This window comes from Anopheles funestus, chromosome 3RL, assembly GCF_943734845.2.
Source record: "Anopheles funestus chromosome 3RL, idAnoFuneDA-416_04, whole genome shotgun sequence".
Taxonomy (NCBI): domain Eukaryota; kingdom Metazoa; phylum Arthropoda; class Insecta; order Diptera; family Culicidae; genus Anopheles; species Anopheles funestus.
The window spans coordinates 36253406-36279571 of NC_064599.1; the positions used below are offsets into that span (position 1 = coordinate 36253406).

Below are 26166 nucleotides of genomic sequence, written 5' to 3' on the forward strand. Positions count from 1 at the left end.
TGTTGCTGGCTGGTGGTGGTGTGATCGTTTAGTTTGAAATTTTTGTTTTACTTTCCGTCTTAAAATAATGACATGTTAATCGGAATCGGAATAATGCGAATCAAAAACATAACCTAAACAGCGTTTAATCAACCATGACTAAAGCGACTAATTGTCTAGCAATTTGATCGGATAGTAATATCATTAGCATCGAACATTGGGTGCTATCCGATACACTACTGCCAACCTGATCGTGTGCTATTATAAACACGATCAGACATCGATGTTAACGATCGAATTTCATATCGAACTCTAGAACCGGTGGCGATTCCACACCACATTCCAGCAAACCGTTCGCCGGTCAACCGAAACGGAATCGATAGGAATATATGTATACCGTGGGGCATCGCTTTAATTAATGTTGGCAAAGAATTCTCCCACAACGGGTTGTACGTCTGCTTGGTTGTGTTGACATAACGATGGGCTATTAAGCAATAGAGAGGAATAATAGTGCACACTTTTAAGCTATTTAATTTTATAGACTTATAGCAGTTTACATTCACCTGAAATAGTTGGGGGTGCTGCATAGAACATGAAGCCGTACAAAGGCTCAACCAGTGATGATTTATGCAATCAGTTTTATTAGTGTGAACTTAAACACCTTAAGAGCATGGTTTTGGGAATGTTCTGTCTACAACGGCTGTATTACAGGGTGTGCCACATAGTGCAATCCAATGGGGTTTTTTTTGGGTAGAATAACTTGGAATAACCAAGGAGTTTTCTCGTCATATATGTTTTTTCTATTAAAACTTTATCAACTGTCCATGGTTCTAGATGGTTCAAACAAATAAGGCAGTTTGTTCCTGGTATTTCCCATAACTTTTTTAAGAGTTTTGTGGTGGATGTTGGCCTTAAGTTTAAAAAAAGAGATTCATTTATTGCCATAAACCTTTCCCTTCTGTTATTTCACGAATGGTGAGGTCGAATCTGGTTAACGAGTTAGCCAGTCAGACAGGCATATTTCGATAAAAAGCAATTGATGAACACTGCATGTGGTAATTGGCGATAATTGTTAAACAATCTACATTTTGTAAGCCAAACACTTTAACTCTTAACACTTCTACGGGAGACAAACCAAACTGCTGAGTACGTTGGCGGACGGAATTTCCTTGATTTCGCGCAAACATTTGATCTTACAGCTATTTTAATTAAATATTATGTCTGGGACGCGGTTTGTTTCGTTGCATTTAGGCCGCTAAAGATCCTGTGGTGTTAAATAATAATCAACAATCTTTGAATAATTGTTCCAAATACAATGTAATTCACAATGTAATTGTGAAGTTTTTTTCTTAATGTTTTTCTCACAATCTTTATGTATAATTATGGAATTCAGTTAGGGGTAACGTTCCTATACCAGAAACATACATGGCGATCAATCATCTGGTTTTAAAGCTAAGAGATTATAAAAAATACCATGTGGTATTACACCCTGTGCAACTGAAGTAAGTCCATTAAAGATCGTACAACAGCAAAACCAAACCCGCAATGTAGAAACGATGGATAACGGTAAAGTATTAATTCGAATTTCGATTTAGCCCCATTGCACTGTTTGGTCCTCATCTGCATATTAATGGTGCACGATCGCTAAGATAAATCCTGCCTTTATCGATCAGCACCTAACCTTGACAAAACTTCCTGCTAATTTCAGATGTAGTAATGAACCAGATTTAACCCGAAATGGATTGTGCATTTGCAAAAAAAAAACAAAAAAAAATATAATCGCAAACACAATCTCGTCGAAAATCGTGAGTAATCAAATCCAAACTATCGCGGACCTTCCCGGATCACGGGGAGCTATTTACTAATGGTTATACAGGTTCGTAGTGAGGTAGGCCTTCGCTGTGGTGTTACCCGTTACTCTAAAGCGGAAAAAGGAAATGCGTGCCGAAGAATGGTAGAGACCACGTTCGCGGGAGACTTTAAGTCATTGCCGTGTGAACTTGTCATTTTTTTCACGGCACGAACGAACTTAGAGCTTTCGACATGTAATATTACTTGAAAGCTTGTGAGCAGAAGAAGGTCACTACTATCAACGGTACTAGTACAGGGTAAAAAGAAGGAAAGAATTAAAAAATATAAGATCATGCAGACGGATGATGTGAAGGTTGGAATAAAACTGGTGAAGAAAAGGGAATTGAGTTGTAGCGAACGGTAAGAAAAAGATCGATCATTCTGCTTATGCACACAAGATTTTAGAAAGTGTTCTATGAAAAATATGATCTCATTTTTACTTATACTTATTAAAATCCTTTTATCTTAGTACAAGAACTCAAAAAAAGAAATAATAGTTCCTTGTAGTTATACATTGGACAACTGTTTAACCTTCCAATTGTCAGCTCAAACTCGTTCCGATTTAGATTCTCGTGTTTTTTTTAATCTCCCTTTCCACACCACAATGTGCGTCAAAAACAGGTGCTTTTGGACGATTAGTTGCAAGCAAAAATTCGAATGGAAAGAACAAAAAAAAACACACACACAAGATCAACTCATAATAATGTCAGGACCGTGTCCTCCCACATGGTCACCGATGCCGGATGAACGATGCACGTGGGAAAAGGGTGGTAGAAGCATTGCCGGAATGGAACATGAAGCAAACATTCCGCCACGCTGCCATCAGAGACGAGATCAGCCGAGTGAGTTGGTTGCAGCAAGACCGGAAGGAGCAGCGGACAATCTGCGACCTGACCGGGGCATGACAGCAATTTCGTTCTGTCCTCGGGTAAGATCACCATTTGACTTTGGCAAAGCTTTGTCAGCTGCCCAGCACTGGTGCGCCGTTAATGAGACATGATGCGGATGCTTTAGGGGCAACAGACAAAACCGGGTGGGGGAACTAGTTGAACGGCAATGTTGTTTTTGCCTTACCTTTACATTCAATTCGCCGGTGTGAGAGTGCTGAGAGTTTGATTATGGTTCACGAGCTCCAATAGCGCGGCATTCAGGGACCATCAGCAAACGTTTGGAAGGTGCAATGAAACTAAATTAAAACAATTCCACCAACATGTATGAATGAGCATCGCAATGTACAGGTGGTTAATCAAACTGTGTCCCTCTGTCGGGTCATTTCGGAAGACCTTTGGGAACGTAAACGGTAAGGACATTTAAAATTAACGTTCATTACCGATCCGCTGAGGGCTATTCCTAGATGGAGAAAGCACATTTGCTAGTTCTAAAAAGAGATCCAAACTTAAACAGTCGTTACGGATAGACATTCCATAGGGTCATAGGGTCTTTTAAAGCAAAGTCCTTGATTTTGAGAAGGACAGATTATTAATAGTGCGAAAGACTTACTAATAATAATGGGCAGCTTATGGAAGTTTGGAAATAGTTATTTCTATTGCCTCTTGAAAGATTAACTGAGGGATCCGATCGTTATTTCTTTTACACTTTGCGAACTTGCATTATTGTTCCTGCGGAGATATTTGCAGACTATTATCATACTTGCAATGAATAGTTTTACTTAAAACACGTCTTTTAGGAAGTCTTTTAGTTACTTACAAATGACTAGCATTTCGAACAGGACCTTAAGTTCCTCTGGAGATCACCGTCGCTGTAAACGTTGAGTAGCGACGTTTAGAAAGCTTAAATTTGTGAACTGACCACCATTTTTCTTTTGACTCTGTATAAGCAAAGTTGGTACAGAGAATCTGTAATGAGAGACTTGCTAGGCTATTGTGGACTGGTTATATCATTAAAATGACAACGTACAATCTATCTAAAGTAGATTTAGGTCGCCTACAGGAATAGCGATCGGGTCAAAAGAGCCGAATTGAAATACGGTTTGGCTGGGAGAGTAAAAAATTAAAATTACTACGTTAAATGTATGGAAGGCTCCCCCACCTCGAGTTCTTGGAGCGTGGATTTAACGACTTGCTACTGCATTATCACTGTGGTCAAGAGTTCAAGAGTTCCAATGGGAAGACATTCTTCAGTGGAATTCCTTATTGATCGTCTACTTGAAATATATGTCGATCATTTCTCAGTGCATTCTCTCTCTTCTTGGCTTTTAACGACCTTACAGGTCACGCCGGCCATTTCTGGCTTACTAGACTTATTTTTGCCACGTAGCCGGATAGTCAGTCCTTGCTATGGAGGGACGGTCCGGATGGGATTTGAACCCGGTCCGGCCGTATGGACTGGCGCCGTTTATCACATGCACCATCGGCCCGCCCCTTCTCAGTGCATTATGACCCTTATTTTGTGGCCCTGCAACCTCAAGAGGTTTTAAATTGCCATTACTGGATTTCCTTAACTTTATTTACCCGTAGCAGGTTAGTCAGTCCTGCTTACTGGGGTTTGGTACTGCTGAAATTTTTATACCCGGTTCTGTCGTGTAGAGGGCGACGAAGTTACCATCTACACCTATATCCACACCTCATGTACACTGATCTCAGTGCATTATGCTACCTTAATCTTGGTTGCAGATCTATTTTGGACACCCAACTTTTACTAACAAGACCCGGAGTTACCTGAATATTCTTTATACGGATTAAAGCCCTAATATAACTGAATATTCTTAAGTTAGATTAGTTATAAGTTAACTAGATTATCTAGCTATGTGTTATCTGTAGTATGATCATATTACAACTTATATTTGTCTTTGTAAAATTTTATGATAATAAAAAACAACATGCTGCATTGCCGATTGCATTCAGACATAGCTCTGGACTGTATGGCTCCTGAAAGCTGGGATCTAATGATCCCGGAATATCGTAAAAACGATTGATAAACAAATTTAATTGAAAAGATAATCGAAAATCTGATGCAAACAGATATGGTACCAGAGCAAATGTTTTATTCACGGCTGTGATCTCTGAAAACAAACATTACATTTACTATTTCCAGGTTCTCGCCTGTCATCCTTCATGCCCCATTCCCAAGGTAATGATACATAAAATTGTTGTTTCTTTTAGAAACGAGCATGAAATCGGTATGTAAAAGCCCACACTTTTTAACAAAAAAAAACATCACGTACACTCAGCCGGAGGATTGGATATTAGCAAAAAAACCCACTCATAATACTCAACCGTTCTCTTCCAGCTACTCAAACAAGGAAATTGCAACCGAACAACGCTCATCCGTGCATAACACGCGTAAAGTTCTCTTTGTTCGAGCGGACGGAATGGAAAAAGCAAGATCGAACCGTTTCGGAGAATGCAGAGGAGGTAAAATACAGTAACGACAACAAAAAGGAAACGGCAGGAAACGTGCTAGGTAGATGCGTGTCGTTCAAGATTTTAAAAGGGATTTTTTTCCTTTTAAGCAACAACAACAACACCAAAAAAAACCATCCCGCAAAAAACGAGCACGGTTGGTTGGCAAATTTAAAAAATGTATATTTATACGGATGCAGTCATGGAATAATTGACCGTGCCAGGCCAGTACTGCGTGCTTAAGGGTAACTCGGGGTGGTCTAAAAATTATACACAATAAAACATTCACCAACTTGTTTAAAGCACGGCATCAAAGCAGCCAGGTTACATGAGTAATCCTTCACCGTGGTCTGCATTCATACGAGACAAATCAATAACACACGATCAGTTGCGTATCCGTTAGCAACCACCGTACAAAGTTACAGACGGCCTACTACCTAGTAGCTAATTTTAATATTTTCGACCCATTTTGCAGGCCACGTGCGAGATGTTCGGTTTGTAATCGAACACAGATTTATTCGACACAGTACGGGGTTTTTAATGCGTTCTAGTCGAGATGGGAAATTAGCTGCGAAATCAAAACAATGAATGGTAAGCAACAACACGGTTGTATCGTGTATGTGAGATGATTGCATTCAGCCATATGTAGACACGTGTTTTAAGCGTATGTGCTAAACTACATCAAACCGAAATCACACAAGAATTCAGTTTGAAAAAAAAATATTTAAACTAGTTGTACGTTGATGCGAGATCGTGCCAATGTTTTGGCTTTGAATTTTCCCGTTTACCGAGGGGGATTTACAGAGGGAAATTTTTGCACGAATTGTTCGCATAAGGCATGGTTTTCAAATTGTCTCGCATGAAAGCGCCGATTTTCCCGAGGGCAGATCGATCGCACGGCTGAGTCATGAGCATGCGTCAACTGAACACAGACAAGTCTATTATGTACACTTTAAGCCAATTCCCACTGGTGTGGTTGGTTGTACAGGATGGGAAAATCCAGCCATATAGCAAGTCTCCGCAGACAGACAACCCCTCGACCTAACCCGGTTGATCCTCTCTAGGATCAACCGTCTGGCACGGTCTGCGAGCGGCGCGTTCCAGCTCACAATCAAGAGAGCCGGAGAGAGGGTGAGTAAGTAACAATTTTTAAGTAGTAAAACCACTTGCTCGTAGAGGTTTAAGCCGGATTGAACCGATCGTTTGAGGTACATCGTGGCTTATGCTGGCGGTAGGGGTACGAAGATACCAACACTGCACGCACACTCGAAAGAATGACCCACCGACAATGCGCGATAGAAGCAGGTACGTATACCTCAATTGCTACCAGCGCCCACAAAAAAGGTATGCTCGGCAAAGGTGCTAAAAGCCTCCGGCAGAAGAGCCTACGCGTTGCTGGCAAGCGGAGTTCAGTAACACACACCTCTGCGTTGAATCTGCGCTTACTGCGGCCAGACGGAGACGGAGTACCGATCTGCGGAAAAGCGTATCCTTCGGAGCGAGATCGGTGTGTCTAGACGACAGGGGACAGAGCAAAGATTCGAGAGATCAACGATTGTGTCGTACACAAGCGCGCGCCTATCTCTCACGCACCTTTAGCAGCAAGCGACAATTCCGTTGCTCTCGGCGCTAGAGATCTCGCTCTCCGTCGTCGCTTAGTAAGCCTATATATCCTCGGTGCGGCATCGAACCGGACTTCAATTAAACGTCCGATCCGCAGACTACCGTGTCGACCGTAGAGCGCTTTGAGTTGAGGGGCGGCTAGATCAGCAGAACACACTTGCGTGGTGAAGAAAGTACAAAAAAGGCACCGATTTTTGCAACTTATCGCGTACGGAGATTTTAGCGCGCAAAGCTCCGTACTGGATAACGTTGCTAAAGGCATTAGAAAAAAAACAAGAAAACCAATGACCAGTGTGTAAAAACCACCACGAAAAGTGTGCCCGCTGTATGAGAGTGCAACCCTGTGCAAGCAAATCGTTTGCGGTGTAGATCAGTTGATCCTGAAGCGTATGATCCAATAAATATGCACCTGCAGCAGTAACCCAAAAAAAACGTGAAATATTTCGAGAAAGTGTGAGCAAACAGGATCGTTATCCTTTTGCTTTTAGTTCTGTTTGAGTTTATCAAAGGAAAGTAGTGCAAAGTGTGGGTGAATGTGTGTAACAAAACTATAAAGCACAAGTTGAACAAGAATCGAACAAAAAACATTATCCGTGCACGAGGCACATATATACGGAAGGCTCTCGATCTAGCAAATAAGCTTCAGCTACAAAACAGAACAAAAAAACAAAATGACGCCCAAACCAGAGGAAAGCATCCCTGTCGTCCACGTGGGCGACGAACGGGAGCTAAGCGAACCGGGACTAAACAATAGTGCCAGTTTGAGCAATCTGAGCGCCAACCTAAAGCTAAACGCCTTCATCAACAACGGGTTCTTGAGCGACTGTGCCCAGGCCGAGAAGCAACTGGCCGCAATGGAGCAGCACGGTGCAAAGGATGAGATGCGAAAGGAACTGAAAAACAGCAACCAGCATGGCGTCCTGATGTCCACCAATGGTAGTGCGGTAGCCGAAAAACCCGTGGTAGATTTTGACGATCTGTTGCCGCATGTGGGCGAATTTGGACGCTACCAGAAGATACTGTTCCTGCTGATGATTCCGTTCGCATTTTTCGTGGCTTTTGTGTACTTTTCACAAATTTTCATCACCCTCGTGCCGGAGGAACATTGGTGCTACGTGCCGGAACTGCAACACCTGTCCGTGGAGGAAAGGTATGTGCTTGTATGGGTGTGTCCTCTGAGGCAACGGGTTGTAGTAGTGGGTTTTAGTAGATGTTTCCTTGTACGGTGTACTAATGGCTGTAGCTCCACTACTGCCACACTCGCACACACACATGGGGAAGGTTATGGTTCGATGAAATCCGGCACAAAACACACGTCCATTATGTGAGATGCGTTTTCGTGCGCTTGTGTGCAACTGCTTCACGTGAGCTGAAGCCATCCATTTCGTACGCTTTGTGTCCGTCCGCTCTTTGTAAGTACCACACGGTAAACACACATACATCAATACGTAGGTGTGATACCAGTGACTTATGTACGCGTGATCGCAACCCGCCCGATATGATGATCTGTTGTTTTGACCATAAAATCGTAGCGTCTTTGAACTGAGCCGCTAGAGCGTGGCACCACCGCCATGGGAGGGACGAAGTAAAAACGATCGAAAAAACTGTGGGCAAAGTGGTAGTAGTAGCAGCAGCAGCAACAGCAGTAGCAATAGTGGATGCGATGGCTCTGTCAAGGTTTTTGGACACTACGATGTTTTGGATTTTTCTTCCACCTCTTGCACGAATATGCGCCATATATATGAGCGTTGCATATGGCTAAAGGGGGGCTGTGAGGCAAAATCGAAACATTGATCGCTTTCGATTGATTTCGATCGATGAAGGATGCACATACATTTGCTGCAATGAGTTTTGGGAAAACTTGAAAAACAAACCACGAACCACGAACCAACCATTTCCCAGTGTCTTTTAGTTTGTAAGAATCCCGCTACAAAACTGGCAATGAAATGTTGTATCAAATTTTCCTGATTCAAACTCCTTCCTTGTATGCCCCTCCACCCCTTCCAACCCCTTTACATTTATAGCGGGGAATTACCTCGATCGCAGACGATCGTTGTAAAACACACCAACCAGATGTTTAATTTACTTCCTCGTTTAGCAAAACGAGACACAAGGACCAGTGCATTAAATGCAACCTTTTCTTCAAGAATGAAATGCATCCGACTTGAACAGAGCACGGATAGAGCAAAGAATTATTATTACATCGCGTTTTAACAACAGCCACACAAACGATGCATTGATTCCCCCCGCGGACACGCTGGTCTCTCTCTCCCTCTTTGTGGGTGTAAAGATGCAGTGCACTTCCTTTTTTGCTGCAATACGCATCGCATTAGTATCGGTTTACACCGCATAAGCCACCACGATGAGCAATGCCATTCGACGCCATGTAATGTAACGGTTGGCGGCAAAAAGGTACAACACATAAGCGTGTGTGCGCACGTTGTATGTACTTACAAATAGCTGACCCATGTAAGTAGCCAACTAGTGCTGATCGTACAGCGTAGAAACATGTGTCTACTATATGTCATCATCGTGACATGATACAATTTTTGGTCGCAAACTCTTTTTTTTGCATTTTGATCACATTTTAAACCCCAAAGTGAGCATCACGAAACATTGCATTAATTGACCCTGAAGTGTCAATAGCGCGCAGATGAACCCGTAATTATTCCCAATTGTGTGGCTTCTGTACACGATCAACATACAAAACCAAGATTGCAATATTTGGGGGGATCGTTTGCGTTACGCAATTACGTGGCGTCGCACTTTTCCACGGCCAGTTTCCATTGGGGGCCTTTGTGAGTCGTTTAATTTTGTGTTTGAACACGTAGTGTAATTATCTTCATTGGTTTACTCTACGGAACATCTCACTCTCTCTATCTTTTCCGATTAATGTGTACGATCGGCATATGATCGGCAAACGATATAGCTATTTATTGGAACCAAATGCGTGTGGCTCTTCTATTTCTAAATACAAAATGACAAAAAAAAACAACAACAAAAAGCGAATGGCGTACCAGTGCCTTGGTGCCGCTTGCTCTACTCGAAAAGTTTCAACTTCAACTTGACCCAAATTCGAGGTAACGCACCTCCATCAACTGCGACGGTGGCCGTAACGGTGGCGACGCTATTTTCGATGGCAAAGAATTGCAACGGATCACGCTAATTAAGCTGCAGCAGAATTGAAGTTCAAAGACGCACTACCGTACCCGGGGTTGGTAGGGGTAGGCCGGAAAATAATGCCGGCACACTCACACACTCTCTTTCCAAGGCAAGGATCGACGGGGGTTTTTTTCCTTCTTCAAACAAAGCACCAAACTGTCGATTCATCTTAACTAATATTTCCCATTTAGTTGTGCTTTTCTAGTGCGTTGCACTATAAGGTCAAATTGGAGTAGTTAGTAATAGCGTGCCAATGAGTCTATGACAGGTGCGTCATCAGCGTTGCCAGCAGGTGTTCGTTCTGGAGAAAACGTGAACCCGACAGAACACTGAGAGCAGAACATTGCGTGCGTGATTTGATTGAATTTTGCACCACACCCAGATTAAGGCCAGGTAGTGACCAATAGACGGGGAACGGGTGTACAATTGCGAACGCTACCTTTCGGCCAGTTACCGCTTGATTTTATCGCGCTATATAGGTAAAAGCTCACAAGTGGCCACACTCCCGTCAACGCTGGCCGCTAATACGTATTGCCCGGTACTAGTATAGTAGGACGGTTTCGGTCCCCACCAACAGGCAAGATGGCCTCATTTATCTATGCTTGTTTGTGAAATAGTTATTTCGCAAACACTGCGAGCAAGTAGCAGCTCTCCCACCAACTGACTTTGGGGCGTATGGGCAAAACCCACCAGGCGCACTAAAGTGATTAGCAGCAGATTGCAGGTGAATCATTGCGAAATTCTATGGAAAATAATTCAAATGTACGAACATAATCTGTTACATTTAGTTGCTGTGACGATTGATTGATGATAAGCTTGGTGACTTTTTTTTGCGCAAACTAATGTTCCAACTCGGAGTTACTGTTCTTGCGCGCATAACTTCTAATCCTTCCAAGTGGTGGAATGTATCCGATCGTGTGCCATGTTAATTGTGTTTATGCTTGCGGCACATGGTGTGCACCGCCTTCGGCATTGTTTGCATGGTTGCGATTTTTTTTTGTTTCGTTTCTTCAATTGCCTCTTGCCACAGAAACCGCAAATGTTCGCGTCCAATATGCGCTCACCTGTGCAAGCATACGCCTCAGAAATGGATGAGCTGGCGTTTGGTAGAATAAGACGAAAAATTGAGAACGGCTTGACGTGCGCACCAGCGACCAGTGAAGGTCGCAATTAAATTGTGCACCCGCTCCTGTGCCCGTCTATGCGCGAATGTTTGCAATGCGAAGAACTTACCGCGCGCACACCCTGGCCGCGGCGCGAGCACGTGAAGTATGCGCGATGTTTTATGGAGTAGAAAAACCGGCCACACCGCGCGCATATACACCGGTGGAAATCTGTACGGGGTGTATGCTTTGAGGGTCAAGCCACCCAACACACTTAAGCCACTGGGTACGCGCGAGTGAAAGTCCGAGGTGAGTAAGTCAAGTCCAGCAGCGTGTGCGCTAGAATCGGAACCCTTCCCCACCTGTGCTGGTGACTCCACCTAACGCGCAACAGGGTCAGGTTCTTGCTGTAATCAAGCATTAACACATTGTCACGCGTTGGGTGCTGAAGTGACGTAACGTGTGATCGTGGAATTCCGGTCACACAAGGAAGTGTCCAACAATGTTCAACGACCTATTTTTCTTGACCAGCCCAGTCATGGTCGGTCACGTGGTAAAAGGTAACGGCAGTGGTGAATCGGTAACACCAGGAAGTACGTCAAAAATTGGTTCATAACATTTGACATCTTTTTGTGTTTTAATTGCTGAGAATGATGTGTGCCGAAATAGAACAACCGAAATAGCCACCCAAGCGGATTATCGAGATCGATTAAGGTGATGATGATGATCGGTCCAATACCCGTCCCGGAAATGATAATAGGAAGCACAACGACCGAGAGTAAAGGTACGGGGATTCGAATCGATTGACGGTAAATGACTGCCATCGATGTAATACCTTCGTAACACGGATGTTTCATGTGTGCGTAGCATGGATTGGGTAATACGTTTTCCTTTATAGAAGAAAAAAATCGAACGACTCTCTTGTATCCGTCTTTCCGCCATTTAACGTGCACTGACTGACGTCATTCTGCAATGTCTGCTTGCCAACTGTTTGGATGGAGTACAATTACAGGATCACTTTTAAGGAAACCTCCGAGGTTTTCGTTGCTTGCGTCAGTAAAATCGTGCGCTTAAAGTTCGTTACCGTAAGGATGCTTGAAATGAGCGCGTTTGATTGACAGGAGATGATGTTATAGATTCGTGAACATCGTGATTTCCTTAAACACACCGGAGGTCAGGAACGAAAACGATCTTTTTTGCTACAGTTAGACAAACGCGCCAATAGGAATTAAATTCCCCTCCTGCAAAAAATTAGGAGTTTAAACATTATGTTTATTTCTTTCAATTTGGATAGTCTAATAGGATGTATTAAGGACTAATACTCCAATGTAGAAGTGAGTCTTAAAAATAGAACGAACTTAATAAGCAAATTAATTGGAGGTAGTTTGCCTTTCATTTGATAAACTTTGTTTATAATTTTTAACCGGATAATCTTGAATGCAACAAAACATTGTCAAACACCGAAGGATTCTTTTTGAGGCATTAGGTAACACATTGAAACTCAACCTCAGGAATAAAAAAACACAACTCTCCTTGGTTAAGGCGTGTGCGTTTTTTTTTTTGTTTTACTTCAAACGAATTCTACCGGATTTAACCAACCAAACCCACCAAACAAGTTACGAGGTGCAAGCTTTTTGGCAATATAAAACGGTTTGAGGTGGTCCCATACACGTCATCGTCTCTTTCTGGTCGATCAAATGTCTCCGCTGTCTGAAAAATAACAAATTTGCATTTTGAACCCGTCGGACAAAAGCTCGCACAAAACAATGTTTGCATTTCGAAACATTTGCCTACAGGTCTGATGAGATAACAAGATCGCGTCAACCACGGCAAATCATTCCTATCTAGCAATATCAATCATGATCTATATATTATAAGGTTCGCACTTAATCAGGTGTCGAAAGAATTATTCTACGATACCGAAACGGTAGCTTAAAATTTAATGAACAGAATAAAAGTAGCAAAAAAAACCACCCAGACGCTTAAATCCACTAACAAAAAAAACCTCCCCAAAAGGCTCACAAAGGAACGCGGCACAACGGACACGCACGCAGCAGATGCGGAAGTCAAACAGTGGCTACAACAAAAAAATGCACCGACCGCGAACAACCACCATAGCAAGCTCCTAATGGTTTGACCATAGCCGTGAAAAAGGGTTTCCCTTCAATGTTGTTCCGCTGTGCTACCCGTGTACCCGGGCAATCGACGCCGATTCTGTTAATAAACCTTGAAATTCGATTAAAACCCATTCCTCTGAGACGAACTCCAGCTTAATATACGGACCTGGGCTTTACCTTTAAGTAGGCAAGAACAAGGGAATAGCTTCGATGGGTAAAGCATTTATAGATTTGGACGTCTGCGTTTGAAACGAATCGTTTGCTTCGGAAGTTGCCTATGCTTAGCCTCACTTCCCGCCATGACAAAACAGGTCCGAGAATCCGGTTGTTGTTTTTTTTAGTAATTCAATTTCCGTCTTTAATATGTCCAGCGAATTCTTGGTTCTTGGACGGAGAACGATGTGCTGTGAAGTGGGCAGGTGTCTGCCGATGGGCCATAGGATCATATCTCAATCACGATCACGATTCTGTGCATGATCTTGGTCATTAAACAGGGGGTATATAAAGAGCAAAATATTGATTTTTTTTCAATCAGGGTTTTTTTACAGCCCTTTGGTCACGAATTTGGATAATTTGAATTAGGGGTTGAAAAAATAAAGACATTCGTCGGATATTCACCAGACCAGAGTGTTAGTAAACTGGTTAATTGGAAGAACAATCGGCATGCCTTTAATTTATGCTGTCTGTCCATTTGAGGTTTCAGCAAGTGACATTTGTCATACAAACGAGGTTGAAGTTTCCTGACTTCGACTCTCCTTCTCATTGCGGTAGATTAAGGATTAATAACGTGTTTTCGAAACAAAACAAAATGACGGACAAATACTTTCAGCTAAACCTGTTTAACCGCTTCACAGCATTCTCGCACATTCGCTACTAAACTGGTATGCCTTTTTGCTTGTAGTTTTCTCTTGCATTAGGCTTTTATTAATGGTAGCTTTTCTGGCACAGCAGTTAAACGAACGACACAGGAACATTAATTATCCGACGCTAATAGAGCGCGTTGCTAAGCCAAACCCAATTCGCCATAACCTTAAACCACATCTGGGGAAACTTAATGGTGTCTGTTACCACGGAACTGCTGCCGGTTTGCGAAGAACTCTTCCGAACTTCCGGGTGCTACCGTCTAATCGTAATGGCAAAAAAACGGAACACGGTCGCGCATGAGGTGAGCAGAGTGGTGAGCATTTGATTGATTTTAGATTTTGTTCCACCGGTGGTTTATGGATTAGCATTTGAATGTTTTTTTTGCTACCAACTACCAACAACAGAGAGACAAACGAAGCGATTTGAATGATCCCGAATCCATGGGTGGAGATGTTCGATCATTTGGAATGAAAAGCACAACCTAATCCAAATCGATTGTCGACAAGCTTTAAATTACTATAATTTGGCGTTCTCCACGATGGTCTGTTATAGTTCCCGCGTTTTTTGTCTTCGGTTTGTGTTCTAATAATAAATCTGCTTCTACCATTCGATTTTGACGAACAGATTCAGAGTTATCATAACAAAAAAAACACCTGGTAACAGAGTGACTCTAAACTCCCAACATCTCCTGGAACTTCGTTCATGGTTCATTGACTGGTTTTAGAGTGAAGGGAAACAAAATCCCGCCGGGAGCCACCATACCATGGATCAATGACTTTCATAGCATCTCAAGGATGCAAGACATGGAAAGCGATCGTGTTTCTTTGTTCTGTGCCTGGCCAACGATGCTAGAAGTGAACGTTTCTTGCAATGATTAATTCGCAATGATGATCATCGTCTTCCACCGAAAGGTGGCTCGTATTCCTAACCATAACATGGCGGAGTAAAACTACCACCAGCTCGGCACAATCTAGCCACACAGGCAGGATGGTGTGACAGTGGCTAGTAACCGTGGCCAGTAATTTCTTTCGTACCCAAGCATCCTGTTTTCTGCTAACCTGTATATCTTCCATTGCTTGCTTACCTTTTTCCACAGACGTGCATTAGCCATTCCCGTCGATGAATCCGTTGGAGCAAACCTGGCCACAGGAATCGACGATGGAAGTTTGCCAATTAGCTACAGCAAGTGTACGATGTATGCCGTTAACTTCACGGAGGTGCTCGCTAACAACATACGCAAGCCAGATCCATCCTGGCCAACGCAACCCTGTCGGCACGGTTGGGAGTACAACTTTACGGACGTACCGTATCAAACGGCAGCAACTGATGTAAGAACATCGCACAAAGATCGAGCTTTTCTTCAATTCCTGATGTTTAAATTCTCTCCTTTTCTCACTACAGTTCGAATGGGTCTGCGACCATGCCTATCTTCCAACGTTGGCCCAGTCTATCTTCTTTCTGGGAGCAATCGTCGGTGGTCTGTTGTTCGGTTGGATTGCCGATCGATACGGACGCATTCCCGCGCTCGCTGGTTGCAATATCGTCGGCTTTGCGGCCGGTGTCGCTACGGCATTCGTAGGCAACTTCTGGCAGTTCAGCTTGTGCCGGTTTCTGGTCGGATTTGCCTTCGACAACTGTTTCACCATGATGTACATCTTAGGTAAGTTGTCTTATAGCTAGTATTTTTAAACCATATATCAAATTTTTACGCCTATCTGGTACTTAAAGTATAAGCGACCTAAGTATAAGCAAATTCAGCGGAGACTACAAATAGTACAGCTCCGTTCCAAAGTCCGTTTGTAAGCTGTCCGAACTAATTCTAAGCTTGAACGACGCACAACAGTCGCGTGAGATTGATGGACAGCGGTCGGCACCTGCACACATCATGCATACAGTTTGTACATTGATGCGACCTTATTATATGTATTTAGCTTCCTCTGTCCCTGATTCTTGTGCAGTCTATAAGTACGCAAACCGAGCGGTTGGCTACGAAGCGGCAGTTGCAGAGGATGGTGTGATCGAAGGTGATCGCCTTGGAATGGGGAGGATTTATGGAAACGCAAACTTCAAACTGCAGGCTGCCTTTTGTCGCTGTTTGCAATAGTAATTGGTGCCTGTGAGCATAAAAATGTGCGTTCTGTAACTTTGTAAATATTTGCTATAAATATGTCACGATTTAATTCAGATTGCAATAGCTTAATGATTCGTGTTAATTGGATCTCATATCGGATAAAGAGCTTGGAGTTTTTTCGTCACCTAGAACCGACGCATTAAGATAAGCGCAGAACTAGAACAGTGTATGCTGCCCACGTTAAAGAATGCGATCGGAAGTACGTGTTTAACCTGATTGCGTCTCGTACCTTTGCTGATCTATCGCATTGGGATCATGCAAACGGTTGTGGTCAGCATGATCGTGCTAGTGAGTAATTAATTACATCACAGGTTTGTAATTTTACACCTATATGCTACCGGCGATATGAATCGAAATCGTGAACACTTTTTGATTGTAATGCAGCTCACTACCCCGGCACGATCGCGTGGAATTGCTAATGAATAGGTGAATAATCTCAGTACGCTAGAAAATCTGTTTAGTTTCGCTTAACGATAACCTAATTGACCATTTGTAAAGCACCAAACACAGGAGACTTATTGTACTAACTCGCGAAGGTACATATCACTAACTAAAGCAAGTAATAAATATTGCTGACACCTGTTTTGCACCTATGAATAAGGTAACTTAAACGCATGCTTCACCAGCAATTAGAAGCCTCATTTTTTGTCCGTTTTTCTCATTCTGTTGTGGAATTTTGAAATCAGAATTAACAGATTTATGATAACGGCAAACATGAAAAGGCCACCTATAATGACAAATTGAGTGAATCTCACGGTATGCCGCACTCGTGTCGCAAACTCTCGTTAATAATGCTAATGAACGAAAACGAGTCTTTATGTCCCGTTCCCTTGCCGGAAGCGTCCCACTGGACCCAGAACAAAAGTGCAATGCTTTTATTGGCGAATGATTCCTTCACTTACATTTATGTTTTTAAAAGCGTATGCCTTCATCATACGGTGAGATAAGTTGGCGATAATTACACAACGCTAAGAACGGGCCCGACAGTAAGTCTTTTTTTATTGTCCAGAAGGTACCGAGGCTTTAACAGATGCTGAGAGTTTTGCCAGCCAATTGCTGTTGAACCGTTGCAATGCAACGTAATAGTCGTCACGATTGTATAATCGGTTTTATGATATCTTTATTAACATCGGTACTCGATTGAACTTTGTCTCTCTAGTCGTCTCTCTCTCTCTGTCTCTGATTCCTCTTTATGTAGCGGCTCAGCTGTACGTTGGCCGGTTTCCGGTGCTTAAACGCACCTTATTATCCAACTTCGACCTCTTGGAGTATGTCTCCGTCATGTCTTCTCTATCTGCACGCTAACCTGTCGGTCACTAACCTAAACCCGTGCTCCAAGTTCAAGTACGTTCGGAAACGGTTACATATGGCCCAGTTAAGGAATGTCAACACCGTAACTTACTATCTCGCGCAAGGTTAGCTGCTAGCAGTGTACCCGTTTTTTCGTTCAGTTTACTTCTGCTAACCTTACACTGAAGGGTAAACTCCATACGCAGCCTAAGACGGGAAGGTTCTCTCCCCGAAGGTGGCACCTTTTCCTTTGATGCACTACACTTATCGAAACTTGTTCTTCATTTCGTACAATTTATGGCAAGTTTTTTCTTTCAGTAAGATCGGACGGTTTTTGCTTAGTAGCTGATGATCGTTCCGGTTTTATGGTTTCCGCTCCAATTTCGAATGTGAATGTTTCGGTGACCGCGAATTTTTTAAAACACTCAGTCCACCACTGCCAACGCTATACGGCACTGTTCAAGGCCATTCGAAGCGTTTGGCAGCTTGAAGGGGCGCAACATGGCACTTGTCGGTAAGGCATCCAGTTCCAAGTGTAAAACTTGCATGTGATTGTGCTTTGTAAGGCTACATGGGGTAGTAGCGACGCATATGGATTCTTACAGGCTACCTCGAATATTTTTTAAGCTTCTTCGATTCTACCTGTCAAGGCTCACCCATGCAAACGAAGGAAGTTGCTATTAACTTTGGGCAACTTTTTAATGGTCATTTAAAATGTTTGCCTTTCCTCAGTTAATTTTCCTTTCACTTACATGGCGCACGTACTTGATCTAGCATTCACTAGCATTGGTTCTTGAAAGATCGTTCTCTCGGATCATACGACCTCATTATTTTAGTTAGTGTAGTTAAAAAAAACGGACTGTAACTGTTCGGCTTTAAAGTTGACACTTTAATTCTTGTTCCGTGCGAAGGTCGCGCAAGAAAGGTGCCCACCGATTCATACAGTAGACAAAGAACATTCAGCGATCGGTGGCAGTTTTAATCAAACAACGTTCTAATTTATGATGTTAAGACCAAAAACAAAGGAACATATTTTCGATTTATGGAGTGGAATTTTTGAGGTACAGAAGGATTGCATCAAATTTAAACAATAAAAATCCCACACCGTCACACCCTTAAAAGTTGAGCAAGATCAAATCGGACGGTGTTTGATCGTTAGTTTGTTCACCGTTCTAGAGCTGTTGGCGTGTAACCGTTACTGGAAGTCGTTATTTATCAAGATTATCTAGACATCAGGGACTGTCCTTCGTGCCTTTCATTGCTTGTCATGCTAATGTTATGATCCTGCTTACTTTATAGCACTCTGTGCAAGCTTTAACCATCATTTGATCAATATCCAACCTCATCCTTATAAGCCCCCAATCAATAACCCCATTCGCGGTGTCAAACTGTGAACAAGTTCTGTTCTTGATTGAGGTCACTGAGTAGCGTTAGTAACAAAAGTGACACCAGCAGTTCGCAGTCATCCATAATTCTACCGTTTTACGAAACGTGCGTTTGAATTGCCAATTTAAAATAAAAAACCAGTTCGATTATTTGCAACAACAACAACAAAAAACACATAACCAGTCGTTGAGTCGAATTAAAAACGTACACACGGTACGCGGAATCTATCACAACCACTAATTATTATCTTGATGATCTGCTGAGCATCAGCAGCAGGTGTGCAGTTCCGTATTGCCATATTATTCCGGCTCACTAATGGTACTTGCTGTTTCCAATTCTAATGGTGTTGTTCTTGCTCCAATTAGCATACCATCTGGACGTTACTTTGCCAACCTTCCCTCCGCTTAAGTACACATTTGCATCCCGCCAGTTGTGTACGTCGGAGTGCATTGAAACACAAACGTCAGTATGAGTTATTAACGCTGAATGAACATTTAAGTAACACGGACACTTAAACATGGACACTCCAAAAAAACAACAAAAATATATATGTATATACGTACAATCACACCATTGGCGACCTTCCATCGAATGATGTGACGGAATAAATAAACATGTTAATCGATGGAGCAGTGCGTGCGATTGCAAGTGTGCAAAATAGCATTTCCTCAAGCATTATATTAATTCACACTGCCCACGCAAAAGGTTTGGGGGCACATGTTTTTTTTTACAGCAGAGATCACTCACAACCGGGTAGAAGCTGTTTTCTACCTCAAAGTGCTTATACAAGAAATGTCTACTGTTGCTGCCGGCGAAAAGTTTAAAGTTGTGATTAGTTACACCTTCGCCGATCTGTAATAGATGTCCGCTGTTTGATGCATATTCATTCGACCAGATGTCGGGACTGTTGCGTGCCGTTAAACAGGTTACACCTGTTGCCCTCAATCAATCATATACCTTTTTAAATGAAAATGTATTCTTATGAATATTTCATGCCCTGGTTTGTCATACATGTCGATGATTTAATTTGTCATCCAGAGCAAATAGTAGGAAATGTTCAATGATTTTATTTGCCACAAGTGTGGGCGTAAATCTCCATGGAGGCTAACGCCAAGAGAATTTATTTGCACCACCATCTTTATATAATTACAGCGCAAATGTTAGTGCAAAAATGTTCAACTTTAACAAGGTCTATTATGGATAAAATTATCATTACCGTTCCACACTACTCTCATTACAGTTCTGGAATACGTTGGCCCAAAATGGCGCACCTTTGTCGCAAACATGTCGATTGCGCTGTTTTTCACCACCGCGTCCTGTGCATTGCCCTGGATTGCGTACTATCTGGCAGACTGGAAAACGTTCGCTATTGTCACATCAGCACCGCTAGCTTTGGCCATCCTTACCCCACTGTTGGTACCGGAATCGGCAAGGTAAGTTTTACATCGCATGCTTCATAAACCGGTGAAGTGAATGAACTAACCTGATGACCACCTTTACATATTTTTTTCGCAGATGGCTCGTTTCGCAGGGTAAGATTGACAAAGCCATCGGAATCCTTAAGAAGTTCGAAACGATCAACAAGAAGACGATCGATGCCAAGGTGTATCAGGAATTCAGTGACAGCTGCGTGCGGCTTCAGGAGGAAGAGGCTGCCAATAGTAACTACTCTGTACTGGATCTGTTTAAGACGCCACGCCTGCGTAACATCACCATCCTGCTGATCGTCATCTGGATGGCCATCTCGCTCGTCTTCGACGGTCACGTACGAAACGTGGGCTCGTTGGGACTCGATCTCTTCTTCACCTTTACAGTTGCCGCCGCCACGGAGCTGCCGGCCGATACCTTCCTCACTCTGACGCTGGATCGTTGGGGACGGCGATGGTTAGCCTGCGGAACGATGGTCGCCAGCGGGTTGTTCAGTCTGTTCGCCACCATGGTACCGATGGGTAAGCTTCACACTAGTTTCACACAAAGTAAAAATCTTTTCCTCCATGCAACAAAACCACTAACAGCGCTCTCTTCCATTCGGTACGATTCTAGGTGCCTACTCAGCAACCTTGGCAATTTTGGGACGTTTCAGTGTGAACATTTCGTACAACATTGGTTTACAGTACGCGGCCGAGCTGCTGCCCACGGTCGTCCGGGCACAGGGTGTCGCGTTTATCCACATCATGGGATACGTGGCGAGCATTGTGGCACCGTTCGTCGTTTATCTGGCCAACATCTCGCCCTCCCTGCCACTGATCGTGCTGGGCATTTTAGGTATCATCGGGGGACTGCTTTCCCTGCTGCTGCCTGAAACACTTGGACACGACCTGCCGCAAACACTTGCCGATGGTGAAGATTTTGGACGAGGGCAAAAGATTTGGGACTTCCCCTGCCTAACGAAGTAAGTACTGACTTAATGTCGGAATCCAACGTTGAGGTATACCTACTAACAAAATTCGTTTAATTTACAGGAAAGTGGATGATGTTGATACCTGTGATGATTTGCCCGTAGAGCGGTTTACCCGTGCCACATCTAAAACCTCAATCGGAGCCTCGCTTCGGGCTTCGACCCGTGGAGAACTTCGGTCGAGTATGCTCAACCGTTCGATACGATCGCGCGTATCGGTCCGCTCGCTAGCTCAATGCAAGGAAGAACAAATGTCGGCTGGAGTTTAGAAGGGAACTACCGACATACGGTAAGGTAGCAGAAAACGAAGCTATCCTAATCGGCTCAGCGCAGTTTAAAGTATGCGGATCACTTATTCGTAGTTTGTCTGAGAACAGGGGACGTTTTGTAAAATGTGTAGGTTTTAGTTTTGTGTTTTGTTTTAAAAGCGTCAGCGTCGTGGTACAAATCTAGTCAACCGTATCGGATGATTTTCAGAGAGAGGTAACACACACTTGACATGATAGTAGTTTTATGCGTTGCCACCAGATCAGCAGACTGAGACGTGCGATCATCAGTAACAGCGTGTGGTGCTGTTGTGGCACTGCTTGTAAGCATTATAGAAGGGAGTCACAACTCTACGGGGAAAACATTTAGGGCAATAGAAAACTATGCGACAGAAAGTTCCTAAAGCCAGGAAATCGAACAAACCATTCATGCCTTCTATTGTGTGCACAATGCCATAAAAGATACAAATGTAGTGGCCAAAATCGTTGCATCGAAAAGTATTACGTTTCAATCATACATACACACAGAGCTAGTGCAGCATCTCTAACGAAGAACTATCTTATCGTTCATTTGTTGCAAAGTGCTTAGAACGTAAAGGACTGGCTGCAGCATCTCGATTAGAGCACGAATCTCGGCGCCATGGCAAATCAAACGGGGAAACGATTGTTTCAGCAAACGAAAAGTATTACGTGTTCCCGGTAGCAAGATCGCGATCAGTGCTGTATTTAATGATAGGAGTACTCACTATCACTAGGGAATAGAAGCTAATTTATGTTACAGATACGTATTAGGATGGGAGAGAAAAGTATGGTAAAAAGGGGTTAGTTGTTTGTAAGGCTGTTGGATCCAACAGCAAACTAATCCTTGTCGATTACAAGGAAACTAGATGTTAAGAAGAAGCTATCAACTATCTACATACGAGGGCAAAACAGGTGGACGTGATAGAAAAAAAAATGGAAACAGATTTCACAACAGAAAGCTCCGATAGGCGCAGGAGCTATTTCCACAAAAACGATAGACAGGCATTAATGTTACGAAAAGTTTTATTTATTCGCTAATCCTTACCAAACGTCGTAACAGTTCGAAACCGGTCATTGTTTCGAAAGTGGAACGACGCTTTATGTGATACGTAGGATTCGGGCAAAAGAAAGGTTGTGAGTGGTAAAATTGTTGTAATTTATCCAATGTAGTCTCACCGTATGAAGAAAATACAATATGAGCAAAAGACAACTCTGACAATGCGTACTTTTGAATGGGGATTATTTACACACTTTATTACGCTAAAGCAATTTCTCTCTTGATTGTAGTTGACTCAAAGTTAAAACTGCTTCATCGCTGTTAAAGGGCAGGCATGTCAAACATTACAAATGTTTGGGGCACACAAAAAAAAAATCAGAAATTGCCTGAATCCCACTGCTGCAAGGCGGGAAAAAGTATTTACATAAATTTACAGTTCGTTGCACACCATCTCGCTGGCAAATAACGGATCATTCGCAGTGATCTCCGCTGAAGGGGGATTGGCACTGTTATTGAAGCAAAGGCATGCATGTTACTGTTAAATACATGGTTTTTTGTTTTACAAATTCCATGCGCAAAACATATGCCCTGATGCATCCGGCATGTCAGTTGGGAGTTTTTGATTTGTCTTGAATGTTTTACTTTTAGCCAAATTTTGTACCGGTCCATGAGTATCTGGGGCGAGGTCTGTGAGAATGTGCATAAAAATTAAAATCTGAAATGAGGGATTTTTTTTCAATATTATGCACACATTTTCAGCAGCTTTAAACAAAATATTATACAATGGGTTGATGGATTCTATTGTCTTTTTTGATATTTGAAAAAATAAGCATGTAATTTATAATAACATTTTTTTTTTGTTTTAACATGAGGGTAATTTATAAAACTTATTTATTTTATTTCATGAATTAGTTCTGCTAAATTTCTCTTTAACTTTTTAATTATTAATCTCTTTAATTTTCTTTAAAAGGTTCTCACGTTTTTGATTGGATGACAAGACGAGTGGGTTAAGCTAAATTGGATTTAGATGGGTTAAGACTCAATTTCATTTGGAATAAGATCTAAAAATGGGAAAAATTCCACTTTGACTTCAAAATTTTACATACGTTAAGAAGAAGACCTCGGGGCGGCCCGGTGGTGCATATGAAAAACGGCGCCCGTCCACACGGCAGGGACCGGGTTCAAATCCCATCCGGACCGTCCCCCCGTAGCATGGACTGACTATCCTGCTACGTGGTAAAATAAGTCTTGATACGGCCAGGCCGTTATAACCGAACAAAAAAAAAAAAGAAGAAGACCACAGCATTCTCAACATAGTTTGTCATTTAATAAAGCATCAAATTGATATCGACACTTTTCCATATCATGACCTCTTCCAGCATGACCTCTTTTAACTTAGATTTATAGCAAACCATGCAATCAGAATTAGAATCAACAAAAGCCAAATATTAATGTGCGTCTAAAAATAGTATTTTTACATTCAAGCCCATTGCTACTTTAATCAGCATGGTAAGCAGGCTCTGATTTTCGTAACGGACTATACTAAATTGTGTGTAACGAAACGGACGTGTGCAAATCTCGCGTTTATCTAAACTACAAATTTAATCGTGACTTCAAATCATTAATATGGATTTAGTGTGCCCCATTTGTTCTGATCTATTCGTACCATGTGCCGATGTAAAAATTACACCATGTGGCCACATGTTCCATAATCTGTGCCTGTCGCAATGGCTCGAACGGTAAGTTCACGTTAACATTGTTTTAATGAAAGAAGAATCCTTTTGTAATCGAACCATTGCTTGCAGATCCGAAACTTGTCCACAGTGTCGCGAACAATGCACCTTAACAAATCTTACCAAAGTATATTTTAACGTAACAGCCTACCGTGATACGGCGCTGGAAAATCTTTCGTCGAAAATTCGAGAGCTAGATCAAATGTTCGAAACATTCGAGACCGAAGTTAAAAGTGAGCATAAAGAAATCCGAAATTCTTTAGTGAAGTTCGAAGAGGATGGACTGTTAAATTACACTGATTTGGAGTACGAGGTGGAAAAAGTGCAGAAAAATTTAGGAACCGTTCAAAAAGTGGTTTACTCGGCTTGTATAATTTTGTTTGCTTATGCTTCACTGAACATTCAACAAATCGTCGAATATGTGGTGGGTCTATGAGAATGGAAATCCATGAAAATTTGTATAAAAACCAATCTGATGTTATCGTTTTTAATTCCAACCGTTGCAAATTACACATTTCCATACCAAAAACTTTGCTCAGTTTAACTTTTTACTGTGTATAACAAAAAGTCGAGTATATCGACCATAAACTTGTTATTGTATAGGGTAGTATCTAGTATACATAAAAAACATTAATTTGTTTGATTGATCATATCCTTTCCATTTTCTGTCTTTGCTTCCGGGAAGTTTTGGAATTGGGAACATGATAAAATCCAAAGATCTGTTTTTTGAGGCAAAAGGGATGTAAAACTGCTCAATTTAGACATTTGGGAAACAATTTTTATTATAAATATAACACATATGGCTACCTCTGAGGCTACTTTACGGTTTGATTATGCACTATTTATTAAACAAAACAGCTATTAATGAAGAACTTTTATTTAATCCCACCTTATGCAGTAGTGCATCAAATTTCTACACACGCATATTTCATATATGGAAAAGTTGTCCAGTTTTCGTATTCTTTAGTTTCTATTGCTCTAATATTGTGATTTTTGCAACTGATCTTTTGAAACAAACGTCGAGCTTTATCCGACAGCAATGGGAATCCCGCATGACTAACTATCCTGCTACTGGTAAAAAGCAAAAAATGTCTGCCCAACAACTCGTGAGGCTGTAATGCCACAAAACAAGAAACCGGCGCTACTATCACATAGCACCAATGGGCCACCCACCCACAAATTTTGGCCATCTTATCGTCAAACACTATAAACTAACATTTGTACGTGACAGTTTTGAGATGTTTGCAATATTATCGAGAGATAGAAAAACATCTTGACAATAGCCAAAGAGCCAATGTTTCATATAATGCTTGCATTTGTATGTTCTCGACATGCCGTATGAATAAAATGTAATGGATCTGACATTTAATTTGCCGTAAGCCGATGGGTGGTCGCTTGATGGAAGTCTACGAATGTAGCGAAAATCAACGATCCTACAGCTTGTGCCATTATCATTATTGACCTACACGAACTGATAACGACGCTATCTTAAAACAGTTTAAAGTCATTATAATTGATAATGAATCAACAATCGTAGTTAAATAGATAGCTTCTGGCCATTTTGCGTATCAAATGAATCCACAACTGATAATTATATACGTTGGAAATAAACAAAGAACATCGCGCTAATTTTATAACTAAACTTTTATGAATATGCAAACAAAAATCGAAATGGAACCCTTCTAATATTAATCGAGTGACATAAAAACTAGCTCATTTTCCAGCATCCAGTAACAGATGATTTGCAAGCATCTCCCACCGCGTTCGTCAGATGTGCGTGGGAGAAGCAAACCAAACTTCCTCCAAACACCGATTATCGTCCATCATAGCCAAGACCGACAACTCGCATCTCCCTGGGACACAACATTCCACAACATTCCCGA

General features: G+C 42.1%; 1 protein-coding gene across 1 annotated transcript; it reads left to right on the forward strand.

Moving 5' to 3' along the window:
* The first annotated feature begins 6853 nt into the window (after positions 1–6853).
* On the forward strand, positions 6854–24816 carry LOC125767629 (organic cation transporter protein). Its single transcript, XM_049434413.1, has 8 exons — positions 6854–7965; positions 15158–15389; positions 15463–15721; positions 20109–20301; positions 20384–20817; positions 20912–21260; positions 21331–24289; positions 24356–24816. Exons 1-7 carry the CDS (start codon positions 7487–7489, stop codon positions 21533–21535), a joined length of 2151 nt encoding a protein of 716 aa, XP_049290370.1. The 5' UTR covers positions 6854–7486; the 3' UTR covers positions 21536–24289; positions 24356–24816.
* Positions 24817–26166: the final 1350 nt, after the last annotated feature.

What these genes read in the sequence shown, in the direction of transcription:
- LOC125767629 (XM_049434413.1), top strand. Translation starts at nt 7,487, where the DNA reads ATGACGCCCAAACCAGAGGAAAGCATCCCTGTCGTCCACGTGGGCGAC. An exon ending in CACCTGTCCGTGGAGGAAAG is followed by an intron (nt 7,966 to 15,157) that starts GTATGTGCTTGT and finishes CTTTTTCCACAG; the next exon opens with ACGTGCATTAGCCATTCCCG. An exon ending in CGCCACCATGGTACCGATGG is followed by an intron (nt 20,818 to 20,911) that starts GTAAGCTTCACA and finishes GTACGATTCTAG; the next exon opens with GTGCCTACTCAGCAACCTTG.